The sequence below is a fragment of the Symphodus melops genome (genome assembly GCF_947650265.1).
Source record: "Symphodus melops genome assembly, chromosome: 6".
Taxonomy (NCBI): domain Eukaryota; kingdom Metazoa; phylum Chordata; class Actinopteri; order Labriformes; family Labridae; genus Symphodus; species Symphodus melops.
The window spans coordinates 14,527,137-14,554,780 of NC_136696.1; the positions used below are offsets into that span (position 1 = coordinate 14,527,137).

At 38.8% G+C, this 27,644-nt stretch overlaps 2 protein-coding genes across 5 annotated transcripts; both read left to right on the forward strand.

The window, feature by feature from the left end:
- On the forward strand, positions 1-11,903 carry slc17a8 (solute carrier family 17 member 8). Its single transcript, XM_079345702.1, has 12 exons — positions 1-574; positions 2,427-2,682; positions 2,866-2,984; positions 3,905-4,019; positions 4,380-4,467; positions 5,740-5,826; positions 6,992-7,134; positions 7,253-7,402; positions 7,506-7,638; positions 9,261-9,371; positions 9,787-9,914; positions 10,308-11,903. The coding sequence occupies exons 1-12, from the start codon at positions 477-479 to the stop codon at positions 10,635-10,637; spliced, it is 1,758 nt and encodes a 585-aa protein (XP_079201828.1). The 5' UTR covers positions 1-476; the 3' UTR covers positions 10,638-11,903.
- Positions 11,904-13,309: 1,406 nt separating this feature from the next.
- On the forward strand, positions 13,310-26,724 carry nr1h4 (nuclear receptor subfamily 1, group H, member 4). Of its 4 annotated transcripts, none has more exons than XM_079346943.1 (10): positions 13,310-13,526; positions 14,474-14,652; positions 17,181-17,558; positions 21,392-21,532; positions 22,584-22,750; positions 22,843-22,941; positions 23,099-23,198; positions 23,278-23,424; positions 25,754-25,867; positions 25,978-26,724. In XM_079346943.1, the coding sequence occupies exons 2-10, from the start codon at positions 14,556-14,558 to the stop codon at positions 26,214-26,216; spliced, it is 1,482 nt and encodes a 493-aa protein (XP_079203069.1). In that variant the 5' UTR covers positions 13,310-13,526; positions 14,474-14,555; the 3' UTR covers positions 26,217-26,724. The 4 variants fall into 4 exon arrangements, with proteins under 4 accessions (XP_079203069.1, XP_079203070.1, XP_079203071.1 ...); XM_079346944.1 differs by having other exon boundaries at positions 13,311-13,526; positions 22,608-22,750; XM_079346945.1 differs by lacking the exons at positions 13,310-13,526; positions 14,474-14,652 and adding an exon at positions 16,102-16,350.
- The last annotated feature ends 920 nt before the right edge of the window (positions 26,725-27,644 follow it).

Here is a 27,644-nt window from a genome sequence, read left to right on the forward strand (position 1 = left end):
CAACACCAGCTACACTGTCTCTCCTCACCAGGAATGGATGATGATGAAGAGGAGATCTAAGCTGTGCATTCAGTTCAGCCCCAAACAAAAGGGTGCTCACAATGCCTGACTAAACCCTGGATTTTACACCTTCATTTGCTCTCATTCTTATTCATCATTCCTTCCCCAAACTGGATCTGTTGGAGATAACACCAGCTTCAAAGGCTCTGGCTGCATGGTGCTTTGAACATTGAAGAATACCTCTATATCTTCTTAGAGTCCACTTCTTTACTAAAAGCTCTCCCCAGGGAGTGAAAAGGGAAGGAGACCCTGTGGCATCTCTGAAAAGTGGAGCCGACCCTCCGGAGCCCCAAACTCAGGAAGGATGGAGAAAAGCTCCTAGTGCATTCTTTTTGTTTTGCCTTTCTCACAACAAAGCGTGTTAGTGAGCTATAAGACACCTTTAACAGAAAAGGGTAGAGAAAACGCAGACAAAAATGCCTTTCGGGTTAGCAGGTTTGAGAGAACAGGTGCTGAAGCCTGGGAAGGAGGAAGTGAAGAACACCGTTGGGGACTCTATGGGAAAACTGCAAAGGTGAGATAGTTTGAAAGTGTGTTCGATTCATATGCCACAGAATTCGGCATATTGTTTAGCTACATGAAAGCAGTGTCTGAACCATTATCAATCGTAGGAGAAATACTTCATGGTCGATATGAGGGATGGGACATTTGAGGGAAATGGAGAGCCTGGAAGCGAGGGCACTGAGCCCAATGTGTTCCCAGAGATTCTAAAGATAAATTAATATTTTATTCCAGTGCTTGCTAGGCAATGCCAGTGATGTAATCACAGATTGTATTTTAAGACATTTATTTTTCATATCTGATACATATTTTACATTGGGATAGGTGTGCGTGTGGTGATGGTGTGTGTTGTATATTCTGTCATTTATAGAGATAAAGCACTAAGTAGGCAATTTCCTGGAAAATGTATTAATGCTCATATCCTCCAGTCATGTGAAAACAGAATACAATGACTTAAATTATGAACATGGTCCTTTTTTGTATTTTCTGTTGATCAACATAGATTTTAAAGAAAATGATTATAGAGCAATTACCAAATGCATATATGTCTCTGCTAATTGTTATATTTGAATCTAGTACTCTCATGTCAAAGCCAAGCAGGCTCAGATTTTGTGCCGCTCAAACAACACCAATTTCGCATTTCTTAACAAAAAAATGATTTACCTTTTTGAACATGGCTTAAGTTTTTTTCAATTATGTGGTGGTTTGTTTGTTGTCCTGAAATGACTTTAATTGATTTTGCATATGTATACATATAGAATGATTTGTTGATCAATTAAATTTGTAAAAAGCAACATTTTACAAAACAGCACGAGACGCTAAAGACACCGTCATGAACACTTATTTTTCTTATTCAATGAATATCATCTTGTTACTTGCACATTTGAGATTCTTGCAGCATTGTATGGAGAATAATTTACCAGTGACCAGGTCCAGTATTGCTCTTTTAAAGAATGATGTAATAATAGGTCTTATGAAAGACCTTATTTAGATTATTGGCTGATCACATCTTAACTTTTTACCTTTAACAATAACATGGGCTGCACAGTGATGATGCATCCATTAGTATGTTGACTTACAGCTAGAGAGTTTCTGCTTTAATTTCCTGGTCAGAAAGGAGCAGAGTTTGCATGCTTTCTTTTTTCAAACGTGAGCTCCCTTTGACAGACACACTATGGCTTCCTGACACAGTCCAAAGAAAGAATGTTTCCATCAGTTGCTGACAAAAACTGTCCATAGCATGAATGTGAGTGTGAAAAGGTTGTGTGTCTGCCCTTTGATTGACTGGTTGCCACCTCTTGTCCAATGCCATGATCAGCTGTAGCCTATACACGGTATAGATATGGAAAAGATGTACAATATAACATCTGATTCTTTCAAAACTCTGCTTGAAACAAAGGGAAAGTAAAGTGTTTGATCGCACCAGCTTCTTGAAGATGTGTCACGCCTAATGATAACTGCAGTGTTGTGCTGAAGGCAGATTAAGGGCTTTGGTGGAAGAAGAGGGGCAGTGACTGATTTTTGGTTCTGAAACAGACGTGCAGAGTGGTGAAAGGCACCTGAAAGCAACTTGATAACATCAGTGCTGTGACCTTTTTGGTCTTGGCTTCACATCCTGCCCTCATTAAGAGTGCAGACAGACTCACGTTACGCTGTTTCTGTTGCAACAATTATTGCAATAAGTAATAGGATTCTGAAATTATTATCATAAGAATATTGGAAATACATTCTTTCTGGATATAGTTGTTTAGCCTACAGACGTGAAGATTTTAAATATAACCCTTTTATACAAATGTGAGATTAAACAGAAACAAGAAAAAAACATAAATAAATTATTTTTATCCAGCCTTTTGTTTGCTTCATAGGAAAATAGATGGTAGCAATGTAGAAGCCGAGGACAACATTGAATTGACAGAGGATGGGCGTCCAGTTGCGTCAACTCCACATGCTCCCCCGCTGCTGGACTGCAGCTGTGGAGGCCTACCCAAACGCTACATTATTGCGATCCTTAGCGGACTGGGCTTCTGCATCTCCTTTGGCATCCGCTGCAACCTTGGCGTGGCCATTGTGGAGATGGTGAACAACAACACAGTGTATATCAATGGAACTCCTGTGCTTCAGGTATCTGAATTAATTGGATATGCTATAGACTTTTTTGGATTTATATACTGTTTATTTTTGTCGTTTTTTTTTAAAGAAATCACAGAAGGTTATTTTTGAGTAAATCATGATGTGAAATGATAATTTCACTCTTTAGGGATGTATCTATGATTTTAACATGCTTGCATTTTTCTGCCTTGCAAGAAAGCTCAGTTTAACTGGGACCCAGAGACAGTGGGGCTGATCCATGGCTCCTTTTTCTGGGGATACATTGTCACTCAAATACCCGGCGGTTTCATCTCCAACAAGCTATCAGCCAACAGGTGACAGGTCTTCTATTGAGCATCATGATTTGTTTTGTGTCATTATTTATCAACTATATTGTGGTTTCTCAACAGTAATTTGAAAATTATTATTACAATGATACTTTGACCTTGGTTTCTTTGACATTATATACACAAAAGGGGTACTCAATAACAAATGAATCACAAGTAAGGACTCAGCTGGTGCTGATGTCTATTAAGGAGCATAAAAAGTGTTACTTGTGAGGTGAGGAGAGATGTCACTTGTTAGTTTTTGAAAAATGTAGATATATTTATGGCCACAAGAACTACTTAAAAAGATGAAGATTCTCTGATGGTTAGATCCTCCTCATTCTGTGTACTTGAAGGGTTAAAGCTGTACGGTGTGCCGAGCGGTGCTGATGGAGCAGATAGCAGTCCTGTAATAAAAGCCTCACAGGAAAAGAGGACACGCCACTGACAGAGTTAATAATGAAAGATCCTGCCTCTGATTTCTTTCTGAAACACCAGCCACTGGAATATTACAAGTGTCACTTACACACTGTTTTGGAAAAAGAGAGGGAAGGGGGGGAGGGATAAGGAGGGAGCTGAGCGGCAGCGTGGTGATGAAGCAGAAAGTTGTATACTGACTGAATGGGATGTCTTTATCACAGTAAATGAAAGGCAGACGTGCGAGATCTGTCTGTAGAGCTGAATAAAATGCTCAAGTCATAATCCCTGCTGATATTAGAATTTACCCCTATATGGTTTAGACTCTGATGATCATTAGTTTGTGTTGTGTCTTATGTGTTTCTTCCTGAATTGACAAACAAGTCAAAGTTGAAATTTGGTTTTAAATTCTTTTGGAACTTGCTTAAAATATCTGAAAGGACGAAGAGAGATTGACCAATAAGCATGTAGCAATATCAAATATAATATCGCTTATTTTTATATGATTTCAGGGTATTTGGGGCAGCCATTTTCCTGACATCAGTGCTCAACATGTTCATCCCATCAGCAGCCAGGGTGCACTATGGCTGTGTCATGTTTGTCCGCATCCTACAGGGCCTTGTGGAGGTAATAGTTACTGATCAGTATAGCATAATACTCTTTTTGAGAGAGTAAGCCTGTTTTGTTTCTAGCAGAGTTAGTTAATAGGATGAATGTGCTCTCATGTCTAAAACATGTTAAACATCTGCAGCCTGTTAGCTGCCTGATAGCCTTGCTCTGCCTAACTAGCAAGGATAGCTTGTTTGGCTAGGCTATGCTAGGCTTTGTTTTTTGGCTAGGCTATGCACAATATTTTCCAGTCACTTTGTTGTACAAATATGTAATCAATCTTAATATTCTCATGTGACTCATATCTGAAATCAAAAAGTCAAAACCAGGTCAGGTTATCTTTGACCAATGACATATTTCACACCATGTCCCATATAGGGTGTCACCTACCCAGCATGCCATGGGATGTGGTCCAAATGGGCCCCACCTCTTGAACGGAGTCGGCTGGCCACAACTTCATTTTGTGGTGAGCGATTCCTGTGTCCTCCATCAAAATCCTTGACTGTATATTAATATGGACAGCCCATTTCTTCCATTCTCCTTCCCTTGCACGGAACCAAGACCCATGGGTGCTAACGCAATTGTGATTTAAAATGAGGACATGCATTGACATTCTTTGAAGGCCCCTTCTGCTAAACAAAGCACCCATTTCACTTACCTATAAATCCTGCAGTTCAGCACAGTCCTCAGCAAATGACATTCACGTCAGTTTGTAGCACACATATTCATTCACGGTTTTATAAACTTCAATAAATTGTTAGTTTTTCTCTATGTTTTATTGCGCCTATCCTCCTCAACTCTGCTAATCAGGTAAATAACGCATTTTTTCTTTTTAACAGAGCTGTTGATCATGATGTTATAGTCGCTCTTGCCTATGCATCAAATAGCGTAAGCCTTAAAATACTCCGAAAAATTAACAATTGGACATAATCAAGTCGGAATCTTGACACACTATTCAGTTTGACCCATGTCCAATCTGTTAACATGTAGGAGGTGTTGTTTATGACCTATACTGCAGCCTGTCAGCAGGGGGAGTCATACATTTTTAATAAGCCAACCAGCCTTGCTCTGTCCCTGTTGCTCTAAGGTTAAAATGTGTTTAAAAACACTTAATATAAGCTCCACAACACAAAGATTTATGCTTCTAGAGTCTGCATAACAGGAATGGTCATTTAATTGACATGAGAGGGATGGTTTTGCTTTCCAGATTTATACAACTGTTGCCTCTGCTGAAATTAAAATATCCAGGTTGCACTTTAAACTGGTACCATGACAACCCATGCATCAAAACCCTCTTGACATTGTCTGTAAATGAACAGGGCTCACCTGTGTACTCTAAAAGAGACCCTGCCTCTATTCACCTAAATGCAGTATCATAATGTTGACTGTCCAAAAGCTCTCTTATGCTCCCTGCTCTATTCAAAACAACAGCGTTTGTAAATCTGTACCATTAAAGAAAAGACATTAAAAACACCCTCTCTGTCACGGCAGAGCCAAAAACTCATATTGACTGTGTTACTCAATGATACTAATGGATCTCGAGCATGTGTTTTTTATTAAGATACATTTGCACCATACACTGTTGTTTTTGTGTCAAGGTAAATATGTTTGTTGTAAAATATTAAAACTCTAAAGAAACATTTTTTTTTTCGCCATCACAGTTTTATTTAAATATTTAATGAAACATTATTATAGTAGCTATACCTTGGCATTTAAATCTGTATACAATTGTTTACAGGTTCATACGCAGGAGCAGTGATCGCCATGCCATTAGCTGGAGTGCTTGTTCAGTTTGTTGGATGGCCTTCAGTCTTCTACATCTATGGTAATACGGATGTTTGAATGTACGTCACAAACGTAAAATTACAACAACGATGTTGTGACCCACACAAAAAAACAAAGACAGTTGTGTTAAGACAGAGAGAGATTAAAAGCACAAAATAAATGTGTAAAAATATGTCTTGTGCCTAAATGTGATTATATTTTCTCTTCTTTGCAGTGAGGTCCTTGTCTGCAATATTTGCTATTTTAAATAGTGTCCAATCCGTCCACTCCTAAACTCACTTGCCACTGTCATTGACTAACTTGGGAAATACACCCACTCCACTGCCAGACATACGCTGCATTAACTCATAAGTGATGATTGAGCAGCATTGCTTTCATATAGGTCTATTGGGTATAAGCTACCGAATAAATCTTGAAAGCCCCTTGACTAAATCTTATTTTTTTGTTGATTTTGGTGCAACCTGTTGACTAATTGGTATTTTCTCTTTCCTGATCTTGTCCTGAACACTTGCAAAAGCAGTTTTCTGTTGAAATATTTCATTTTGGTTATTTTTAACAAACCAATGCCATAGAAAATGTAAAAAAAAAAATTAAAAAAAAGGCTGTTTCAGTGGTGTGCAGTTATTTCCTTTTCTTATACACAACTGCTGCCCAAATAACTATAGTCTTGTTTGTGGATCATTAAGAGACTTTAATGTTTATTTCAGTCTTTTTCATAACCTGCAAAAAATAGTACTCAGGTGTATGGTAATTAGATACGCTGGGTATCAGTTCAGCATCATGCAAAGTGGTTTTCTGTATCCTCGACAGGCAGACTACTGTGCAGGATTTGTACTTTGTATGCTCTGCACAATATGTGTTATCTGAACTACTTTAGATTTGATAAAAAACGATTAACACAGACATTAAATTCATACTTCACTGAATGTTCTTTAATAAAAATGTACTCTGGTTGTGCTGTGATATGATCTCATGATTTATTGATGTAAATTAGCATTTTCCTGTCTGGGCTCTGTGCCTCACACCTGCTTCATTTCATTTTCATAATTAAATTTTTAGTGGTCCAGAGAAGGTCAGCCTTGGTTTATTTTATCCATCCTTCCCCGAAACTGCTCTCATTTTACAAAGCTTTTTTTTTTACTTATATAATACATCTAGAAGTGTATATGCAAAGGAAAGTGACATATGTTTTGTTGTTGTCAAAGGCGTTTTCGGGATCATCTGGTATATCCTGTGGCTCCTGCTGGCATATGGAAGTCCTGCTGCACATCCCACGATCACTGAGGAGGAGAGGACATACATTGAGACCACCATTGGTGAAACAATGCGCCAGTTGAGTGTGACCGAGGTGTGTAATAGTTGTCTTATGCCAGTTTCAGGGTCTTAAAATCTTTTTTTTGTCCTGTCCTACCAAAATCCTTACACACAAACAGCAAACATCACCAACTTCTGTCTCCCAATCTCAGAAATTCAAGACTCCCTGGCGTCGTTTCTTCACCTCCATGCCCGTCTATGCAATCATCGTGGCCAACTTCTGCCGCAGCTGGACCTTTTACCTGCTCCTCATCAGCCAGCCAGCATATTTTGAGGAAGTGTTTGGCTTTCCTATTAGCAAGGTTGGTCCCTTAGATTCTCCATAGAATGACAAATATTGATAAGCACAGTCTTCCTTAATCATTGAAACGATAAACATAAATGCTGCCTGTGTGTGCGATCCAGGTAGGGATCCTGTCTGCAGTACCCCACATGGTGATGACAATTGTGGTTCCTATCGGAGGACAACTGGCCGACTTCTTACGCAGCAACAAAATCATGTCCACAACAAATGTGAGGAAACTCATGAACTGTGGAGGTAGGTCTCTTTTGTTGATAGTGTTGATATAGTAAGCAACTCACTGCCAAGGGTGCAAAACAGCAGGTTCAGGGTTTGATTGATAAAATATCTTAAAGCTTTGCATCAACAACCCAACAGAGTGAGGCAGAGTAACATGATGAACTGGAAAACAGATAATGCCAGAAAAATACCTCCGGGGGAGGTATTAATTATTTGTACTGATACGCTGCTTTAACTTTACCATACTCAACACTTTTATTGTGTGACAAAAGGAGATCATATTGAGACAGAATTTAAAGCTTTACATTTAGTTTGTCAGCTGTGTTGTGTTTTTTGCTAAACAGGTCTGTAAACTACAGGAGTTTTTCAAGAATACAGTTTTTTAAAAGTAGTTTACAGTAAATGTTTAGCTTCAGGAATATGTTTTCGATTTTAAGGAGTCTAGAGGGACCCTAGACTTAATTCTAACAGTTCCATTGTAAAATATTCGGTAAAAGGTTATTTTTATGTATTAGTTGATAAATGTTGAAGTCACTTAGTTCTAGGACGGTCTCATTTTCTGAGTTAAGAATAATTCCTTCCATCTTTGCGAGGGTTCATGAGCTTTAAGTCTTAATGTTGATGCATAAGAAGTGTCAAGAAACATCGTCATTGCATAGTTTAGTATTTATCCTCAGACAGTTAAAATACACACTATTGTGATTTTGTCCTTGACTCTTAACTGACCTGTTATCAGGTTAAGTACATTTGGAAGTATCGTTTAGAATGACCCAAACAGCTTCTAAAGGGCGTGTCTAGTGCAGGGATTCCCAAACATTCAGCTCGTGACCCCCTAAAATAAGGGTGCAGAGACTGGGGACCCCCACAGTCCCAATGTATTGCATAGCCATAAACTAATTGAAAGAAAGAGAAGAAGAATAAATGTAATTCTATGTATAGAGTTAAGCACTAAGTGGACATACAAAACCTAATCTACACACACGTGTTCCTCTTTATGTGTAAAGCAGCAGACACCTACATTGTTGCTGTCATGTGCAATCCTAATTTTTAAATATTTTTACACACAATTTAATTTTCATTGTTCTTTGTGTTATTCTTTAATTTTACATTAATTGGTAAACTATTAAATTTGAAATTGTTTAAAGTAGTGTTAGGCTTTTATATTTAGGAGAACTACAAAAACTTCCAGTGCATTTCTTGACAGCTCTTTAAAGTCCTAGTCAGTAATTACCATTTTTACACACATTCATACTGTACACACATCCTTCCAAACAAACCTTAACATGTTTGTAAGTCACCACAAGGTTTATTCCCCAGCTCACATGTTGTGTCCTTGAGCAAGTCGCTGAACACCAAATTGCTCCCAGCACGAGAGACCTCTGACTGCGGGATAAGTTTATACTGATGGACACTTTACATAGTTACACTGCATTGTGTGTGAATGTGGTGTTAGTGGGTAAGTGTGACCTGTGGTGTAAAAATGCTAAGAACAGTCAGAAGAGTAAGAAAAGAGCTCTGCAAGCTCAGGTCCATCTACCATTTTGTGTACATTGTTTTCAACTTTGCACATTTTTTATTGTTAACATTTATTTTAGTTAACATTTTTCCAACTCTTGCTCTCTTGTCCTGTGTTCTCACAGGGTTTGGGATGGAAGCAACCTTGCTGCTGGTGGTCGGGTTTTCACACACTAGGGGTGTCGCTATCTCCTTCCTAGTTCTGGCTGTAGGATTCAGTGGGTTTGCCATTTCAGGTATAAACCCGTGCATCTGCATCCTGTGATTTAAGACTGTCAGTTGAACTAACTGTGCACGAAACCATCTAGTTTTGGTACAAAACTTGAGTCATAATATTAGTCAAATGCTCAGGTATCCCCTTTCTTTGTTCTTAAGCCTATTAACATGTAAAGATTTGTTATGAACCAAATGCAGTCCACATTTCCTTTGGGTGTGATGTAGTATAGTTGCATTAGCCTGCCAAGTGCTCATACTGACAATTCTCCTAAATATTTAATATACTGTTGTCAAGGAAACAAAAGAATGTCTCTGTGTTTGGATCTGATCTATGCTCACGTTTATAAAATATTCAAATGCAATAAAAAACAAGATGATATGTTTTATGATGATGTCCCCTTTTAAGTGTAATATTCTGGTCTATGGTCTCTTTAGGTTTCAATGTCAATCATCTGGACATCGCTCCTCGTTATGCTAGCATCCTGATGGGAATCTCAAACGGAGTGGGAACGCTCTCTGGAATGGTGTGTCCGTTAATTGTTGGAGCCCTGACTAAACACAAGGTATAACAACTGGATTTTATCACTGCAGTAACTGTCGCATTGAAATACATATTTGATAAGTTGTTTTACTTGTATGTCTTTAATATTTTTGCTCACATGCTGTTATGTCCTTCAGCCATCCCATACTCTGTTGAATTGCTGTTTTTTTAATTATCAATCATTACTGCTTTGACGTCACTGGAGATATGTTTGCTTTTCTGTCAAACACTGAATCTCTGCGTGTGATCTTACATTACTCAGAGGCTGGTTTTAATAATAGATAGCCCTGTGAAATGTATAATACATGTTGCAGGTGTAAGGCTGTGGGGTTTTTTCTGCATTATATCAGTGGTATGCTATCAAAACCTCTGTAAGTGTGAGAACAATTCAATGAGTCAATCCATTTCCCTACAGACACGTCTAGAGTGGCAGAACGTCTTTGTCATTGCGTCCATGGTGCATTACACGGGGGTCATCTTCTACGCTATCTTTGCTTCTGGAGAGCAACAGGACTGGGCCGATCCTGAGAGCACCAGCGAGGATAAATGTGGCATCATTGATGAGGATGAGCTGGCTGAAGAGTCAGAGCTGAACACTGACAACATGATTGCTCCTAAGAAGAGTTATGGAACCACAGACAATTTATCTGGGAGGAAACAAGGCTGGACAAAGAAAAGAGGGGCCACCGTACAAGAGGAGGAGGAACATTTCAGGAACGGGGACTACCAGGATGGATACCAGTGAGAAGCCTTCAGGGCCAAAGGACTTTTAAAACCACAATCAGTGAAGGATCATGATTTATTTCACACCTATGGGAATGTCAAAAAATATTGGAGAGTAGACAGAAGCAGATGCTGTATAATGGCTCTATTAAATTTTTTACAACCAATACTCAAGTATAAGTGTGATGTACACATCTGCAGAAAGAAATCAGGAGGAAATACAACATTTAAGAGTCAAACATTTAAATCATTTTTATTGTAATGAGAGCAGCAATAGAAAGACAAACACATCAATGCATGGATGATTTGAGCAGAAACGTAGCATACATTACATCTACACTGACACATACTGTAGACCAGTGTTCATCTTGTGTTGGTAACCAAGCAGCCGACCAACATCCATGAACCATTGCAAGTTAAATGTTGACTGAACGTTAAGAAGCTTACTTTGCACCTTGTGAACAGTTTTTGATATGTATAGTGTCAGCTATGCAACGTAAAAGTGGTAAGCTTGTAGAATGTAATAATAGGGTTGACAGCAGATCACAGTGTTAATGTAGTTTTTCTTTATGCTTGTATGTAATAGCTGTTGCTAAAAGATAGCACTCATTCCCTATTTAGCTTTATCCCCCGGTCTGAGCAGGTCTTTATTTAACATACTTTTGAGACCATCTCCTTTCAGCTTCATATTTGGACAGACTGGATTGTGGGTTCAGAGCCGATGTTTCTCCATCATGGTTTTAGTGAAACTATATATTTATGTTCATCTTTTTCCCCCTTCAAATTCTTAATGGTTCATGAATAGAGACCACGTTTGTAATGTTTCAATGTAATCATACCACTAATGGACATTTCCTCTCACTGTTTATTATGAATGCTGAGAAGCAAATTGATTGATTTTCTGTGTTCAATTATGCGTTTTTGTTTGAGATACCATTGATTTTATCAGCACTTTATATGAACATAATGGAGGTCAATACATTTTTATTGAGACATAACATCATTGAAGAGCTTTGAAGTTCTGAATTATTGCATTTATGAAACTGCGTATTTTAAAAAGAGATGTTTGGCAGTTAGGAAGTTTCCCACTTCTTAGTTTAGTCTTTTAGCATGCCAATATTTGTTCATTCCAGTCAAAAAAGCTGATGGGAAAACTCATTTAAAAATGTGGTTATTACAGTACACGAATATCTGGACTATTTCTATCTTTTCTGTTTGTCCAGTGTCTGTCAAGTTAAGTTTATTGATAAATATCAGCCTGAATGGAGTGCTAAAGTCAGAATTTCACCAAAGTTTGTCGGCCTCATCTCCTGGAGAACATGAATGCTTAAAAACATTAAAAGGTTAGTCCATCAAAGTGAAAATAAAGGTATTTCCTTGTGGATGAAAATGATAGTTTGATTGTCATAAAGGCAGTGCTATTTGCATGGCTAAAAATAAATAAATGAGTTGTTATAAAATGGAGAGGAAGTCACTATCTATTTCTACCAGTACCTCTTAATTATCACCATAATGCATTTCATACACAGTTTAATTCTCTTCTCATGTCTCTTAGGGGGTAGCTCTAATATGTTGTTGGCCTGAATTAGCGCTTTAAAAAAAGTGATGGCTCTGTTTTCCATCACGTCGTGGTAAACATCCTCTGTCTTATCTGTATTTAAACGCCTGCTACATTTTCACTGCTGAAGATAATTACTGGACAGGATACTCCTCACCAGTGTCAGATATGTTTCCCCAAAATTACAAGTAAAGATTTCAGTAAAAGGGTGTTCATTTATTTGGTGAATCTATAAAATATTAACACACACACACACACACACACACACACACACACTTAAAGCAATGCACAGTTGTTGCTTTTTGTGCATTTCTTAACTTTTAAAACATTTAACCTCCTGGACAAAATAAGGGCTTACCATTGTGATTAAAGGGATCTTGCAGTTTTAAATCAACACAGGATTTCACACGTGAGGATTTCCGTACATGTTAATATATTGACAGGGTTTGTGTTTTTCACTTCTCAGAGGCCTTTGCTGAAAGCTCATGCCCCCCATGCTCTTCAACAGGGACCAGATAGTCCACAAACTGCAGGCAGCCAATAGCAAAGGTTCTGTTTATTCCAGAGAGACTGCTTGTTGACTCAGAAGGGCCCCTTTGGATGGAGCAACAGCCCGTCAATGATTAAACTATTAATCAGGATTTTGGACAAATTAAGGAGTTTAAGGATTGGAAGAATTTGATGTACTGTGTGTATTTTCCTTTCTTTAAGTACACAGAGTTATGAAAGTGCCAATTTAAACAAACCTGGTGTAGATTGGCACTGCACAAAGCACTGACATAATAGAGGAGTGTAATAGGTTCAAGGACGAACACCAACAATGGGCAAAGTCTGATTTTTGAGACTTTCTATAAAAACCGTGAACAGCTTTCAGTGCCTATAAAAGATATTTTCCAAAACCTGAACAGCCCTAATGTTACCGTGAAAGGAAAACACAATCAAACTTTTTCTTCAAAATAAAACACTGAGCTGATTGCAGAACCTTTGCTACCATACCCTGACCAGTAAATGACGGCTTGTACGTTCCTTTTTTATGTTTATGTGTGTGGGTGGGATTTGTGGTCTGCTTGACAATTCATGAGGCAGCTTCTTCACTAAGTGAGATAAAGAGGGACTTTTTGGGGGAGGGATGGTGGGAATGACATGGACGGGAATGGACAGTTTAATTAATAACCACCATCCATCTCTCCCTGACCTCAATGGTCACACATGCTCTCACTGGAACGTAGACACACAAGCTCTTTAATGTTCATTATATTGATTTAGCTGTAGCTCTACATGTGGATATCACAAACGAGTCTTTAGAAGAGGAAATTTGGTGCTCAGGGTTTTAACATCGACGAGCAAGAAAAGGTAAGAATTATGGTGTTGAGTCTCACTCTATTTCACTTTTAGCAGTGACTTCTATGAGTCTGGTGTGCCTCTGTATCTGAGGTATGTTCTGCAGTTTTTATGAGTCTGTGTGGGTTGCTTTAAGATCATTGGGGAAATTACAGTAAGTTGATTGAAAATGTGTGGCAGATGAAGACTATAAAATATTTGACATGCCGCTGTGTTGTGGCCTTGAAAACAATGCATGGTGTTTAAAAATGTTGAAATACAGAGGTGTCTGTTTTCATACTTTCATTTTGATCTAACATCTAACTTACTACAATTTTAAATAAGCTCTAGATTATAATTAAGACATCAGGCTAATTTTAAATCATGAAAAAGCCAGGGAGTGGGCACTGATCTGGTAACACATCCTTAAGGGTACTTGACATAAAAAGCTTTAAAACTCTTACAAGACTCTAATGGAGGCCTTGATGCAGCCTCATCTTCGTCCTAAGTCTTTCACCTGTTTGGGAGACAAAAATCTGTAACGTATGTTGATGCAGAGACTACCTGGCTGATCTTTTTCTTACAATACATTTATTACATCAAGCTGAAAATGTATTTTACTCAGGCCATCAAGAAAGAACTCATGACGACTCTGATGAATGAGGATGAGTTTTATTTTGGTTTTAAGATGGTTTTATGGACGTTCGTACTCAGTTTCCTGTTGACTACATGTATGCCCACTCTGGTATTTATTTCTGATGTTTTGATGTGGACTCGAATGTCTAAGTCTATGTGCCTGTGTTTTAGATTTCTTTCTGTTTTTTTTTTTCCACCTGGCTGAAAAAAAAAAGTTTCCCCTTGTGTACAATTGAGTTGAAGAGGAAGTTGATTGTGATGCAGGTTTTTAGCGAGTCCTGCAGACCTGAGCGTGTTTAAAATAATTTCATCATATTAAACACATGCTTCTTTTTTGCTTAAAGTAAACAGAGGCTGATTTCTCCCACAACTACTTTGTCCAGTCCTACCTTTGCTTTCTGAGTTGGTGGCCGTAGACTCTCCTGAATGAATGAGTGGGTGGGCCCCGACATCAATGTGGTGGGACACTTGGAAATCCTGCCCAGCGATGAATTCTCCATCTCAGAAAGCTCCCACTTGTTTGGTAAGTCTATTTTGACTGAACCAGTTTACAGAGAAACATAACAGACTATGGAATTATTTTTTTCTGCTTGCTAAATGCTAACTTTAGCAAGCTAACACGCTCACAGTAACAACATTCAGTTTAGTTTAGTTTATTGGTTCATTTGAGCAGCAGACAAAAAAACAGACAACAGATGTACTCAGGGACAGTTTTATTCAGAATGTAAAACCTTTAATGTGCTCTATCTATGCATAAACATGCTTATACTTTTGTATTTAGCACTTAAAACACATAAAAAATAATAGGATGTCTTTAGTTTTACAGGTCTTCGGTCAAAAACCAAAGTATTAGTCCTTGGTTTCTTTCTGATGCTCATACGTGGCAATCAGGTTCTGTGCCATGATAGTTTTTTGTAGCAAAGAGCAGCCTAGTAAAAGAAACAGGGTATATTATTTTAAGACAATTTGTATGAATAAATCTCCCAAAGACACCAGTAACAAAAATCTTACGAAGAGATTAAGTCCTCTATTAAGACCTCTATAATAGAAAAAAAACAGATACAGAGAGCACAGAGATTTATACCACTCGATAAACATGTTTGATTCTGCTGTAGAGTTGTGCATTTTAATATGGGGCCTAAAGGGATTTTATTGCACTTCGGCATTTGTTTCGGGCATTATAACCTTTTTTTTTCTCTTCTCTGAACGTTGTCGTTTTTGACAAACTAAAACTTGACCTGACCCTGACATTAGCTGTAAAGTGTGCAGATCTCCAAAGTTATCGCAGATTGAAGAAAACATAACATTAATGTCTGCAACACATTTTATGGCAATATTTCATTATTGCAATGATTTATTCTTCGCCTAATGTAGACTGACATGTCTCTGGTTTGCTGATGTCTGGATACACACATAAGCATACATACACACAACAGCAAAACACCCAATAAGCCAGTACAAATGGTGAGGAGTCCTATTAGTCTGTTTATTGTAACACCAACCAATCAACCACTTGCTATAATTGGTGCACCTATGGGTGAGTAAAAATGAATGAATAAGAAATCTTAAATAAAAGAAAAACATCTAATTTCCAATTGTGTCACTTTAAATGGATTTGGAACAGGTTGTCAATGAACTGACAAAACGTTTGATAATGCTTTTTCTTAAGGATTTCATGATGTAAAAAAAAAAAAAAAACTTTACATAATTTCTGTTGTATATCTGACTTAATTTTATAAAAAAAACAAAAAAAAACAGAAAGAGATCATTTCCCAATACCTGAAAAGAAACAGAAACAACAACATTCCTTTTGCCAGTTCAAATCATTTCTGTCCATCCCCCATCTCGAGCCACAGCACACAGTAGCAGTCTAATGGTAGCACTGTCCAAATCTGGAAATGACTTCCCACATTAGCGAGCTACTTGTAATGATGTAAAGAAATGTGACTGTGTGGTTAATGAATAGCCGCAACAACCTTTGCTCCTCCTAGGATTTCTTAAGCACGAGGTATATTAGTTTAACACTTGCTCTGCTTCTCTCAGGTCTAAGAGAACTATTCTTTTAATAGAGATAAATGGACAATGATTGGTTAGTTCAATATAAAGAAAGGTCAGATCAACATATGGCAGATGGCTGGTGTGTTCTGAGAATAGAGTCTCTGGGTAGTTTGTTTGACGGGTCATACAGCGATGGCCTTGGTCCAGATCAAGTCTTCAAGAGGTAAGTGTTATACCGTACATACTGTATATTGTAGCGCTATGTTAGCCACATAGCTTTATCAATAGATAAAACGACAACATTTTACAATGGTTCAGGCATGGTTAAAGTAGACTACAGTTGGTCTTTGAAATAGTGCAAATCAACACCCTTTTTAAATAAAATGTCACATACTGTATACCCCAATCTGCCAAAATGTTGGGACTGGAGTTTTATGTCATTCTGAAAGACACTGTGTCCTCTGTGCATGCCAGTTGTTAATCATTTATAGGTTTATAGTATGTGTTGTGTTTTTTACTGACAACTGTTGAGTCAGATTAGGTTCTAACAAGCTTCTTCAGGGACACGTTAAAACCGGTTTCCTACAAAAATAAATGGATATATCATAATAGAAGTAATGTTACACAGTTAGGAGCAATATACAGTATATGTGAAGTAGAATTACTAATGTAGTGCCTTTTCAGGACATTCATTACCTTTGATTTCCTATAGGATAGCTGGTTTGTATTTATAAAGGGAGAACTACTACTTGTATAAAGGGACTCCTCAAAACGATGATCTTAAACATAGCTCTCATCAGATTCCACTTCCGTTCATTGTTGATGTGCGTTAGTGTGTTAGCTTCAGAAAATGTGTACGCTCTGTTGTGTATTTGTAGCTGTTGAAGGGTACCTTCACAGCAGAAAGTTCCTTCTTGACTCTGACAATAGTACTGAAGGTCCATTTATACGTGTTTTTTAAAGCTTTCAAACAAATGTCATTATACTTCTTAGCAAACTTCTGCATATGCCTTCTTTAAAGCAGCTTAATCATTCTCTTCTTACTCTTTTTAGATATTCTGGCAGATCAAGGTAGTCTTCTCCTGCAAGATCCAGACATCTTACCCTTCACCAGCTATCCCAGCATGCAGTACCCTTCCATGGAGCCAGCCATGTCCTCCACAACATACTACTCTAGTCATAACTACTTCCCCCAGTACAATGGAGACGAATGGTACTCACAAACAGGGATATATGAACAGAGGAAAGGACCTCCGGAGATCAGCTATGACGCGGAGATGGAGGACATGACTGTTGCAGTGCCTGCTGTGTGCAAGAGGACCCGGCACATGTCTCAGGCAGGAAGGGTCAAAGGGGAAGAACTGTGTGTGGTGTGTGGAGACAAGGCCTCTGGATACCACTATAATGCTCTCACCTGTGAGGGATGTAAAGGTGAGAGAAATTGCACTGCAAATAAATAAATCAGTCAATAAATCAATCTTTATTTATATAGCGCCAATTCATAACAAGTCTCAAGCGCTTTACAAAAACAGGTAAAGGACCACCAACATTCCCAAAGAACCTAAGAGAGCTCAGGAGCTCCCAGAAAAGGGAATGGTTAGTAACTGGGATTTAAAGATAGTGACATGCAGTAATATGATATGAATGCAGAGAGAGAGAGAGAGAGAGAGAAAGAGGAAGAGAGAGAGAGATAAGAGTTCAAGGTACCAGTTCCCCCGGAGTCTAACCCTATAGCAGCATAACTATGAACTTGTCTACTGTATACCCGCGCCAGCCCTAACTACAAGATTTATCAAAAAGAAAATTTTTAGGTCTATTCTTGAAAGTACATAGTGTGTCTGACTCCTGGTAGATGATTCTCGAGGCGCAACACCTGATAACAGAAGGCTCTATTTCCCATATAAAACATGCAGTCGAATCCACGTCTGCACATCGCAGAACAACAGAAAGAGCATGACAGCTACTTTGTTTATTATTTTGAGCCATAAGATTCAGCCAGAACACTCTGGGATTTCTACATAATGAAGGCTGTCCTGTGTACCTGTGTGCTTGTGCTCGTGCATGAACTGTACAGTTTCAAGGGCGTTTATCATACTTGTGGTGTTGAAGCTAGCCTAGGCACAGTACGGATTGCCAGTGTGATCGTACCCTAAATAAAACTGCCAAGAGGGCTACAAGCAACCTGTTAAAGGTCCCATATTATGCATTTTCTGGTTCTATATTCTCTTTATTGTGTTTTCCAGGTGTCTTGTGCATGTTTAGCCACATCTAAATGCAAAAACCCGAAGTCCGCGGACACGCAGCTTCTCCTACGTCCTCCTGTTAGCTGAAGCAGGATCTGCATAAAACGCTAGGTCCCTAGCCCCCTTGTTGAACATTGAAGTGTGACATCACACTGCGATGATGTTAATGATCCAAGCCCATTGGCTTGTTGTAGCAAGCACAAGCTCTTGCTGCTCCGCTCAGAGCAACAGTCTGCATTCCCAATATGTTAAAAGGGCGTTACATTTCCGGGAACCTTGCCAAACAACTGACCAATTACAACAGAGCAGATCGTCCAACCAATCAGTTCAGACTTGGCCCATGTGATGACCCTGAGCGTGGGGGATTCTGAGTATTGGGAATACAGGCAGATGAGACGGGCAGTACATGAAAACTGACACTTTTTTCAAACATTTGTGATTGTGAACATATTTTAGAAGGCACATTTTATATACATGAACCCCGAAAAGGGCAGAATATGGGACCTTTAAGCCAAGGGTTACAGGTTAAGGAATCTACTGTTGCCTGTCAGATTTTAGAGGGGGCCATGCCGCCTTGGGCCAGCACATCGGCCTGCCCTTGTAAGCAGCTACTTCTAGAGTTGTATGTGTTATGATCTGAATGTAGACTCAAAAGCAGTCAAGGCAGCAAAATTGAAAGGTTTGAGGTTTTATTGCAAAGCTTTGTATGGATGGCTGACTGGTGGGAAGGAAGAGACTGAGTGGAGGATACTGATGGATAATCTGGTTCCGTAGGCAGACAGAGGTTGAGTGGAGTGGTTTGCAGGTGAAACAGACTGGAGGAGATAACACCTGTGGAAACCTGGTGCTGTTGCTTGCTGGAATAGCCATGATGCCCAGATCAAGTACACCCAGCTTTGGGTAAGAGAAATGATGCTGTCTCCTCAGCAGCCCAAAGATTCATGACAGGATTCTGTGTCCATGCCATCAATTTTCTTGCATATGTTTTCAGGGATTTTAAACATCCCTGTCGAAAAATTGAGTATGATGTTGTTTACTCTCATCACGTGAATATTCACCGACTGGATCGACCATGTGCTCCATTATGTAGACAAATAGACTTTACCACTGAACAGGAAGTAGTGGAGCCACACTGAAATGTCTGTCGAAATAACTGTTGACAAGCCCATCCTATAAGAAAATGTTGACTGCCACTTGTGTGACCAGGACCAAAACATTATTTGTAAATAGGTTGGGTATCCATATTCTATTACAGTTATCACCACTAAGAAATTTTCCAGAAAGAGCGAGTGTCAGAATCATTTTTTATAGTACATTTAGAGTATCTTGAGTGTCTTGGTGCACTGCGAAAGAAAAAACAAGGCTAAAAAAAAAGTACTTAAATAAAATAAAATATGAGAAGCAATAACCTATGTATAAAATACAATTTTAAAAATGTGAAGTATAAAGAATAATGAAAAACACAAAATGCAATAAAAAACACAAAATGTATGGGTGCATGAAAGAGAATAAATTTAAAGTCCAGTAAGCGTGTATGCAACTTTACAACCTTCCTCCATCAAAGTGATTCATCTAAAGGGGGACTTTATTTGTTAAATTACGTACTGAACAACATCTCGAAAAAGTCTGTCTTGATGTCAGAACTGCATTAAATGGGAAACAAAATATCGTTATGTTCATGCACGTATTGCACATCAACATCTTGCTCAAACATAACTTTTTTTACAGCTTTTCAATGATCATTGTCTTTGCATCCACTTTTTGCGCTATTATTACAACACTGTAGTTTGAAGTCTTGAACACACTAAAGTTGGAAAAGCAACTTCCCAAATTGGAAACTATTGCTTCAGTGGTTGAAAACATGAGGAACTAGCAATACATTTTCATCCCTACTAACCCAAACAGCCTTGGAGGACGCAAAATGACGAGGCTCCATTTAAGGCAAAGGAATAAGGAGTTTTCTCGTCTCGGGGCAAAATGAAGGCCAGAAGCACAACCATTCAAAAATACTACCAGGTTTCTAATGATACAACGCTTAATACAACTGAGTGAAGTATCACTTTAATGGCTGGGCAGTCATGGCCTTCAGCTGCTCCTCCCCATGTTTTTATGACATGGTGAATATTCTCTGATTCTTGCCAAACCACAGGTTGAATGGGTATGAGAGTAATTCCACACTGTGAGGCTGGATAATGCCAGCAGTGAGACAGCTGGCCTGTCCTGCTATTCGACTGAGAATGGGCTTAGGTCTACCTGGTGATGCTGCCAGATTAGGTTCCCTCTCAGCTTTCTGCTTCACAATGCTGCAGCAACCTGAGCTGTGTTAGTCTAATGCATGTTATTCTGCGTAATGTCCTCTGTCACAATGTCGAATAACTGTTCCAAAGTTATTGTGTGTGTGTGTGTGTGTGTGTGTGTGTGTGTGTGTGTGTGTGTGTGTGTGTGTGTGTGTTATCTTCTCCCTATCTAGATCTTTGCCCACTGCTTTCATAGAACATTGACGTTATATGAACAATCATATTATCACATAATTTTATCAAGACAATGTCACCTTATAATTCATTCTTCATCTCTAAAATAGCTTCCGTTCAAAATGGATGGTGCCATATGTATAAGGGATAAAAAAAAGTTGCACTTGAATGCCTTTCATCATAGCTCTACAAAGCATTTTAGTGTCACACTGCTTTGGTTTTCCTACCTGCAACTTTGGGGTTTTGGTTCACTCTGACAGATTTTACAATAGTTGTGACAAAAAAAGGTTAAAACCTTGACTGGAAGAGCGCAGAGAGCCTAACGGTAAGGTTGCACCCCACAAACAGAGGACACAATCGTCCAAGTGGGTGGCTCGGGTTCAAGCCCAACCTGTGGCTCGTTTCCTGCACGTCATTCCCAACTCTCTTCATCCTGGTTTCCTTCTCTACAACTGTTCACTGTACTAAATTGTTGCTCATAAGAAACAGAAAACAGATAATCTAACCATCCTGTCTCCTAATAGTGCCTAATTCTGTCAACCACTTTCAGGTTTCTTTCGACGAAGCATAACCAAGAATGCAGTGTACAAGTGCAAGAGTGGCGGAAACTGCGAGATGGACATGTATATGCGCAGGAAATGTCAGGAGTGTCGGTTAAGAAAATGCAAGGAGATGGGCATGCTGGCTGAATGTGAGTATCAGTGATTAAAGACTCCTTATATGTCAGAAGAAGAGCTGATAAATAGGATGAGAAATGAAATAATGAATTCTACTTAATTGTATGCATCATTTTAAACAGATTTTGCACTATCCACATACACACACTGCACTGTGCTTTCTCAAGAGAGGCTGTCAAGGGCTGTCGTGGGGAGTCCTCATTTTCCATTCTGACATAGCTGGTTAAATTTTACTGAGGGATTGAGTGTCACATACCACACAATAGAAGGATCCAACGCTTTTGTTACTCTTACAGGAATAGAAGCAGGTAAGCAGACTCTTTAAGCTCCGTTTAGGAAAACTCAACACCTTCAAAGCAATTACATTTATTTAAAGGAATTTGCAAGGGTTGTTTGTGGTTCAAATAGGTGTTCTGTATAAACTTAAAAAAAGTTATAGTGAAATAAGAGCCGTATATCATGAACGTTTGCAGTCTTTAGAGGATTAGTGTTTCGGTCCTAATATGAGCTGTCAGTTGAAAAGAGCAGCTGGATGAATTGGACTCGTGGTGCTCATAAATAGTGCATGGTAGTTGTGATGAATATTGCAAGGTAGCAGCGAGGTATTCATGACCGTAGTACCCACTAGTGCAGTAAGAGCTAAACAAATGTGTCTTCCATGGTCAGAATATGAAAAGATTTATATTATTTCGGTGCTGTACTCCACATTTGTCATTGTCTTCTCAACTCTTTCTCACCATTTTTTTATATGAACTTACAAAGTCAAATTAAAAAGATATACTGACAAAGTTTTACATTAATGCATTATTTTTTTTAGAAGTAGTAAACATAGCAGAGGATGCTGAAATGAGTGTGCATCAACTGAAGTAAAGCCTGCTCTAACAGAAAATGGACAAATTAAATGATATTGCAGTGGGTGTGGTAAAATGTTCATCTGTAATTATGAATCTCATTTTATTTGTATGTATTTTTTTCTTATTACTTTAATATGACCACATGATAAATTAGGTTGAATGTTTACAAAGGCTGTTGAATAAAGAGCTGTGAGGTATTTAACACACATAGTGAAGCCTTCATCACCGCTGGCAGGCCTGCTGACAGAGATCCAGTGTAAGTCCAAAAGGCTGCGGAAGAACACAAAGACCTCCCGTGGACCGTCGACTGGAGACGAGACGGAGGGGCCGGACAACACAGACAGCAAACAGGTCACCTCAACTACCAAACTGGCAAAGGTATCGTATGTCATGTCATGATTTGTCGTGTTTGCATTTTTTTCTGAATCCACTGATTCCGTTGCATAAACTACTTTTCTGTTTTCATCAAGGGGAGAGTTGAAATCACTAAAGAGCAACGGACACTGATGAAAGTCATTGTTGACGCTTACAGCACACATCAAATTCCTCAAGATGTGGCAAAAAAACTGGTATGCTGCCATAAATAGTACCTAAATGTTTATTTCGAAGCTATTTCAAATCCCAAAGGCAAAATTGATCAAATCCAAAGGATGCCCCAATGTGAGCATGTGGTTAAATCTAGTAAAGTTCAGATGGTGCTATTTACTGTTGTTGTTTCATTCCCAGCTACAAGAACAGTACAGTGCTGAAGAAAACTTCCTCCTGTTGACAGAAATGGCGACAAGTCAAGTTCAAGTTCTGGTGGAGTTTACAAAAAATATTCCAGGTATTGTTTCTTTGTTTGCGAAGATGTCATCTTCGTTGGTAAAAATACAACTGACTGATGGGTGTGATACCTCTGGCAGGCTTTCTCTCTCTGGACCGTGAGGATCAGATCGCTCTGTTAAAGGGTTCGGCTGTGGAGGCCATGTTTCTGCGCTCAGCTCAGGTTTTCAGCAGAAAGATGCCCAGTGGACAAACAGAAGTTTTGGAAGAAAGGATACGCAAGAGTGGTGAGTCCACCGGACAAATGTGTAAAAGCGTAAGACGTGGACTTTTGATGCGGAATGGAATCAAATCACAATGTGCAACCAAACAATTCCTAAAGATTTAGCAAAACTTGAGCTACTCTCAATATAAGTTATGTTAGCTTGCAACCACAATGTGCAAAGATAAGACAAGTTATTCATGATTATCGGGGTTCAGACCTTTGAATTCATCCCTCCACTTGTCTGGTATCAGGTAGAGTCATGACCTTCAAGAATCCAGTCACTGCAGGCTGCACATGCAACGTCACAGCATTTTCCGCCTGCAGCCATGCAGCCAGCTTTTGTCAGATCCTTCTTTAATTATTGATCTGCTTGATCTGTGTGATGCAGCTGGGAGAGGTGTACTGACCTGTTGATTCTGGCTCGGTGTCAGTTACATGTGCACACACACACACCCTAGCTGGGTACTGTTTCACTTTAAGCAACCAGACGGGTAAGAGAAGGCAAGGCAAGTTTGTATATAGCACATTCCAAGTGCTTCACACAGGACTTTAAAAGCATCATGACAGAGGAAAGAAAAGAAACATTAAAATAGAAAATTTAGAAATCACTGAAATTATTAAAACTTAAAATATCTTCAAGAAGAAATGATTCAAACAAATTTATTTGAAGTAAGAATATGAAAAGGCTTAAAAGTTACAGTGCAGAGTGAAGGCTTAAAATTCTTATTAAACTAGTTTAGTTGAAGGCAGCTGTGAACAGGTGAGTCTTTAACCTGGATTTAGAAGAGCTGAGAGATTGAGCTGGCCTGCAGTTTTCTGGGAGTTTGTTCCAGATATAAGGAGCATAGAAACTAAAGGCTGCTTCTCCATGTTTGGTTCTGACTCTGGGGACAGACAGCAGACCTGTACCAGACGACCTGAGAGGTCTGGACAGTTCATAGTTAATCAGGAGGTCACTCATGTATTCTGGCCCTAAATCATTAAGCGCTTTATGAACCAGCAGCAGGATTTCAAAATCTATTCTCTGACAAACTGGCAGCCAGTGTAAGGACCTCAGAACTGAACTGATGTGATCCATTTTTCTTGGTTTTGGTGAGGACTCAAGCAGCAGCGTTCTGGATCAGCTGCAGTTGTCTGACTGATGTTTTAGGCAGACCTGTAAAGACACTGTTACAGTAATCAAGACGACTGAAGATAAAAGCAGGTCCTGCTGGGACATAACACCTCTAATTCTTGATACGTTCTTTAGGTGATAGTCGGCTGATTTTGAAATTGTCTTGAGTGGCTTTAGAATTTAGGTCTGAGTCCATCACTAAGCCCAGATTTCTTGCCTGGTCTGTGGTTTTGGGTTTACTGACTAAAGCTACGCGCTGAGTCTTTGTCGCTCCTCCTTGGTAAACAGTAAACTCAGGTTTTTACTGGATTTGGGTTTATTATATGAAAACGCTGAAACGTATAAGTTGTCTGCCATGGGAAGGTCTAAACTCACATTTCTGCCTTTGCAGACTGAACATATATCCCATATCAAGTTGTTTACTGCATGGTTTTAAAAATCATGTATATTAATGTGAAGTGTCATTATGTCAACCAGGCTGGACATTTAGACGGGCAGCGGCATTCCCTTGGCGCAGCTCTGGTGTGAATAGTTGAGATATTCACACTGAAGGCCAGTCTGGGGGAATAAGTGAGCCGAGCTGTCTGAAGTGACCATTGTTTCTTATCTAAACATCAAGAGTGCTATTGTTCACTTCGCTCCCTCTGAGCCCCTCTGGCATTTCTGAATGCTTGATGATGTGCCTGTGCAGAAAGACACCCTCGGCCAGTTTGAAGAGTGACAAAATTAGGAACTGCCACCACTGTGCAAGAGAAACCAGAGAACAAATATTTGAAATCATAGAGAAAGGACTTTGTAATTGTCACTTTTTATTTACTCCTTTACCTTTTCTATTTTAATACTACTAAGAGAAAGCATAGTTTTACACATATATGTGAACAGGAATAACTTCACCGAAGCTGGTTGAAGATTTACACTTAAATATTGGCAAAAATGTTTATAATATAACTTTCACAAACCTCCATTCATAAATTGTGAATCCTTGGTATATTAAAAAGAAATATAGAGCAAACTAAAAATTGCTTAAATCTCTCATTTCATCCTCTCATTTCTTCATATATGTGTGTGTGTACACACACACACACACACACACACACATACATACATATACTGTGGTGTATGGATTTTAAAATACTAAGTATATCACTGAGAGATCTTGACTTGGCTTTACTTTCTCATATAAGATATTAATTTACTGTGAATATGTTTTTTGAAAATGTATTCTATATATCTACAGGCATATCAGAGGAATTCATCATACCCATGTTTAACTTTTACAAAAGCATCGTTGAACTCCACATGGTGCAAGAGGAACAGGCTCTCCTCACCACCATAACCATCCTGACACCAGGTGAGCCACTATGCAACACTTTGTTTTTTGAATGACACCATGCAGGGGGATGTTTTTTTCTCTATTTTGATATTCTATTAAGCTTAAGTAACGTCACCTTATCTCTCCAGACCGACCTTACGTGAAGGATCAGCAGGCTGTGGAGAGGCTTCAGGAAACCATACTGGAGCTGCTGAGGAAACTGTGTGTCCTGCAGCACCCACAGGAGCCACAGTACTTTGCTCGTCTCCTGGGCCGACTTACGGAGCTGAGAACACTCAGCCACTACCATGCAGAGATGCTCACATCCTGGAGAACCAATGACCACAAATTTACCCCACTGCTCTGTGAGATCTGGGACGTGCAGTGATTCCCTGGAGAAGGAATGAAGAAAGTAGCGGCATGGCGTTTACAAAGCGGTGGATCAACAAAAGAGCAGATTTACAGAATATTGGAAGATGTTGAATTAAATATTCGCACACACTCTCTGCACCTTTGTTGGATGACCCTGATGACATCGGTAATGAATCCACTAGAATAGATGAACAATTGAATTTATTCATTGTGTTTATTCTGCTCATATATTTTATATTTACTGTGTAATTCTTGAGACATGTCTCATTGTGGAGACCTGTGAAATTGTATGTTTTTACTTAGTGCAACAGCTAAGCATCCTAAAACACCAGCCTGACTGGTACAAAAAACACTGGAACCTTTTTTGAAGCAAAGCTAGCACTTGTAAGAAGTTTAACGTTAGAGTTATATGGACTCTCACATTTGATTCATTTATTTTTTATGAGAAAAGCTAAAAGTACTACATATACCACCTGTATTATGCAATGGCTGTATGTTTTGGCTCAATAAATAAGATACATTAATGTTGGAGCATTTTTACTTTTTCCTCTACATGCTTCCAAAAGGAAATTAAAGATGAACCATAAAGGAGTAAAAGATGGCCATATAAGATACAGTTACTCTATAATCTCCAATAAAATGTTTTCCTCAATAAACTTTAAAGGACCAATATATAAGGTCTCTGCTGAATTAAATCGTAAAATGACCTCACTATATGATCAGATGAAACATGCTGTTGAAGTGCTGGTTTGACATCGATGCAGCAGCCAGTATGTCCCCCTCCTAAGTTTCAAGAACGTATGGAAAAAGAAGAACATGTAAAAATAACAAATAACTAAAAAAACACCTTTAATGCTTTTTTCTACCAATATTTCACAGTTAAGATTTCACTTCAGTAGGAAAACATCACATTGGTTTCCAAAATACAGACCTATAATTGTGTTTTTGCATGTTTTAGCTTTGTGTCTTTTATCAGATAACTTTTAGCATTGCTGTTGACAATTGTAATTACTATACAAAACATTAAAGGTTTTGGTTAGCAATTGGGTGCCCCATGCATGGAGGCTGTTGTCTTAATCAGAGGAGCAGTCGTGGGTTAGAATCCGACCTTGGCCCTTTTCTTCACGCCGTCCCCCTCTCGCCCCTCCTAATATTTCCTCTCTTTTCAGCTGCCCTATCCATTAAAGGCGCAATTACTAATAACATTATATTTAAAAAAGTTTCTTACCGACCATCCAAACCTTTCTTTCTTTTTTTCTTTTGTTGTGTCCTGGGACCAATTCTTTTTCACCATAATTTTACCCATAATTAAAAAAATGACAGAGTGAATGCTTTTTTGTGTAAGGTGTTATTGATTATGTATTTTCCTACATAACCTCTTGAAGCTAAATGAGAAGAGTGACCCTGGGACAATCTCACATGGTGGTGTCTGGTCTAACTTTTT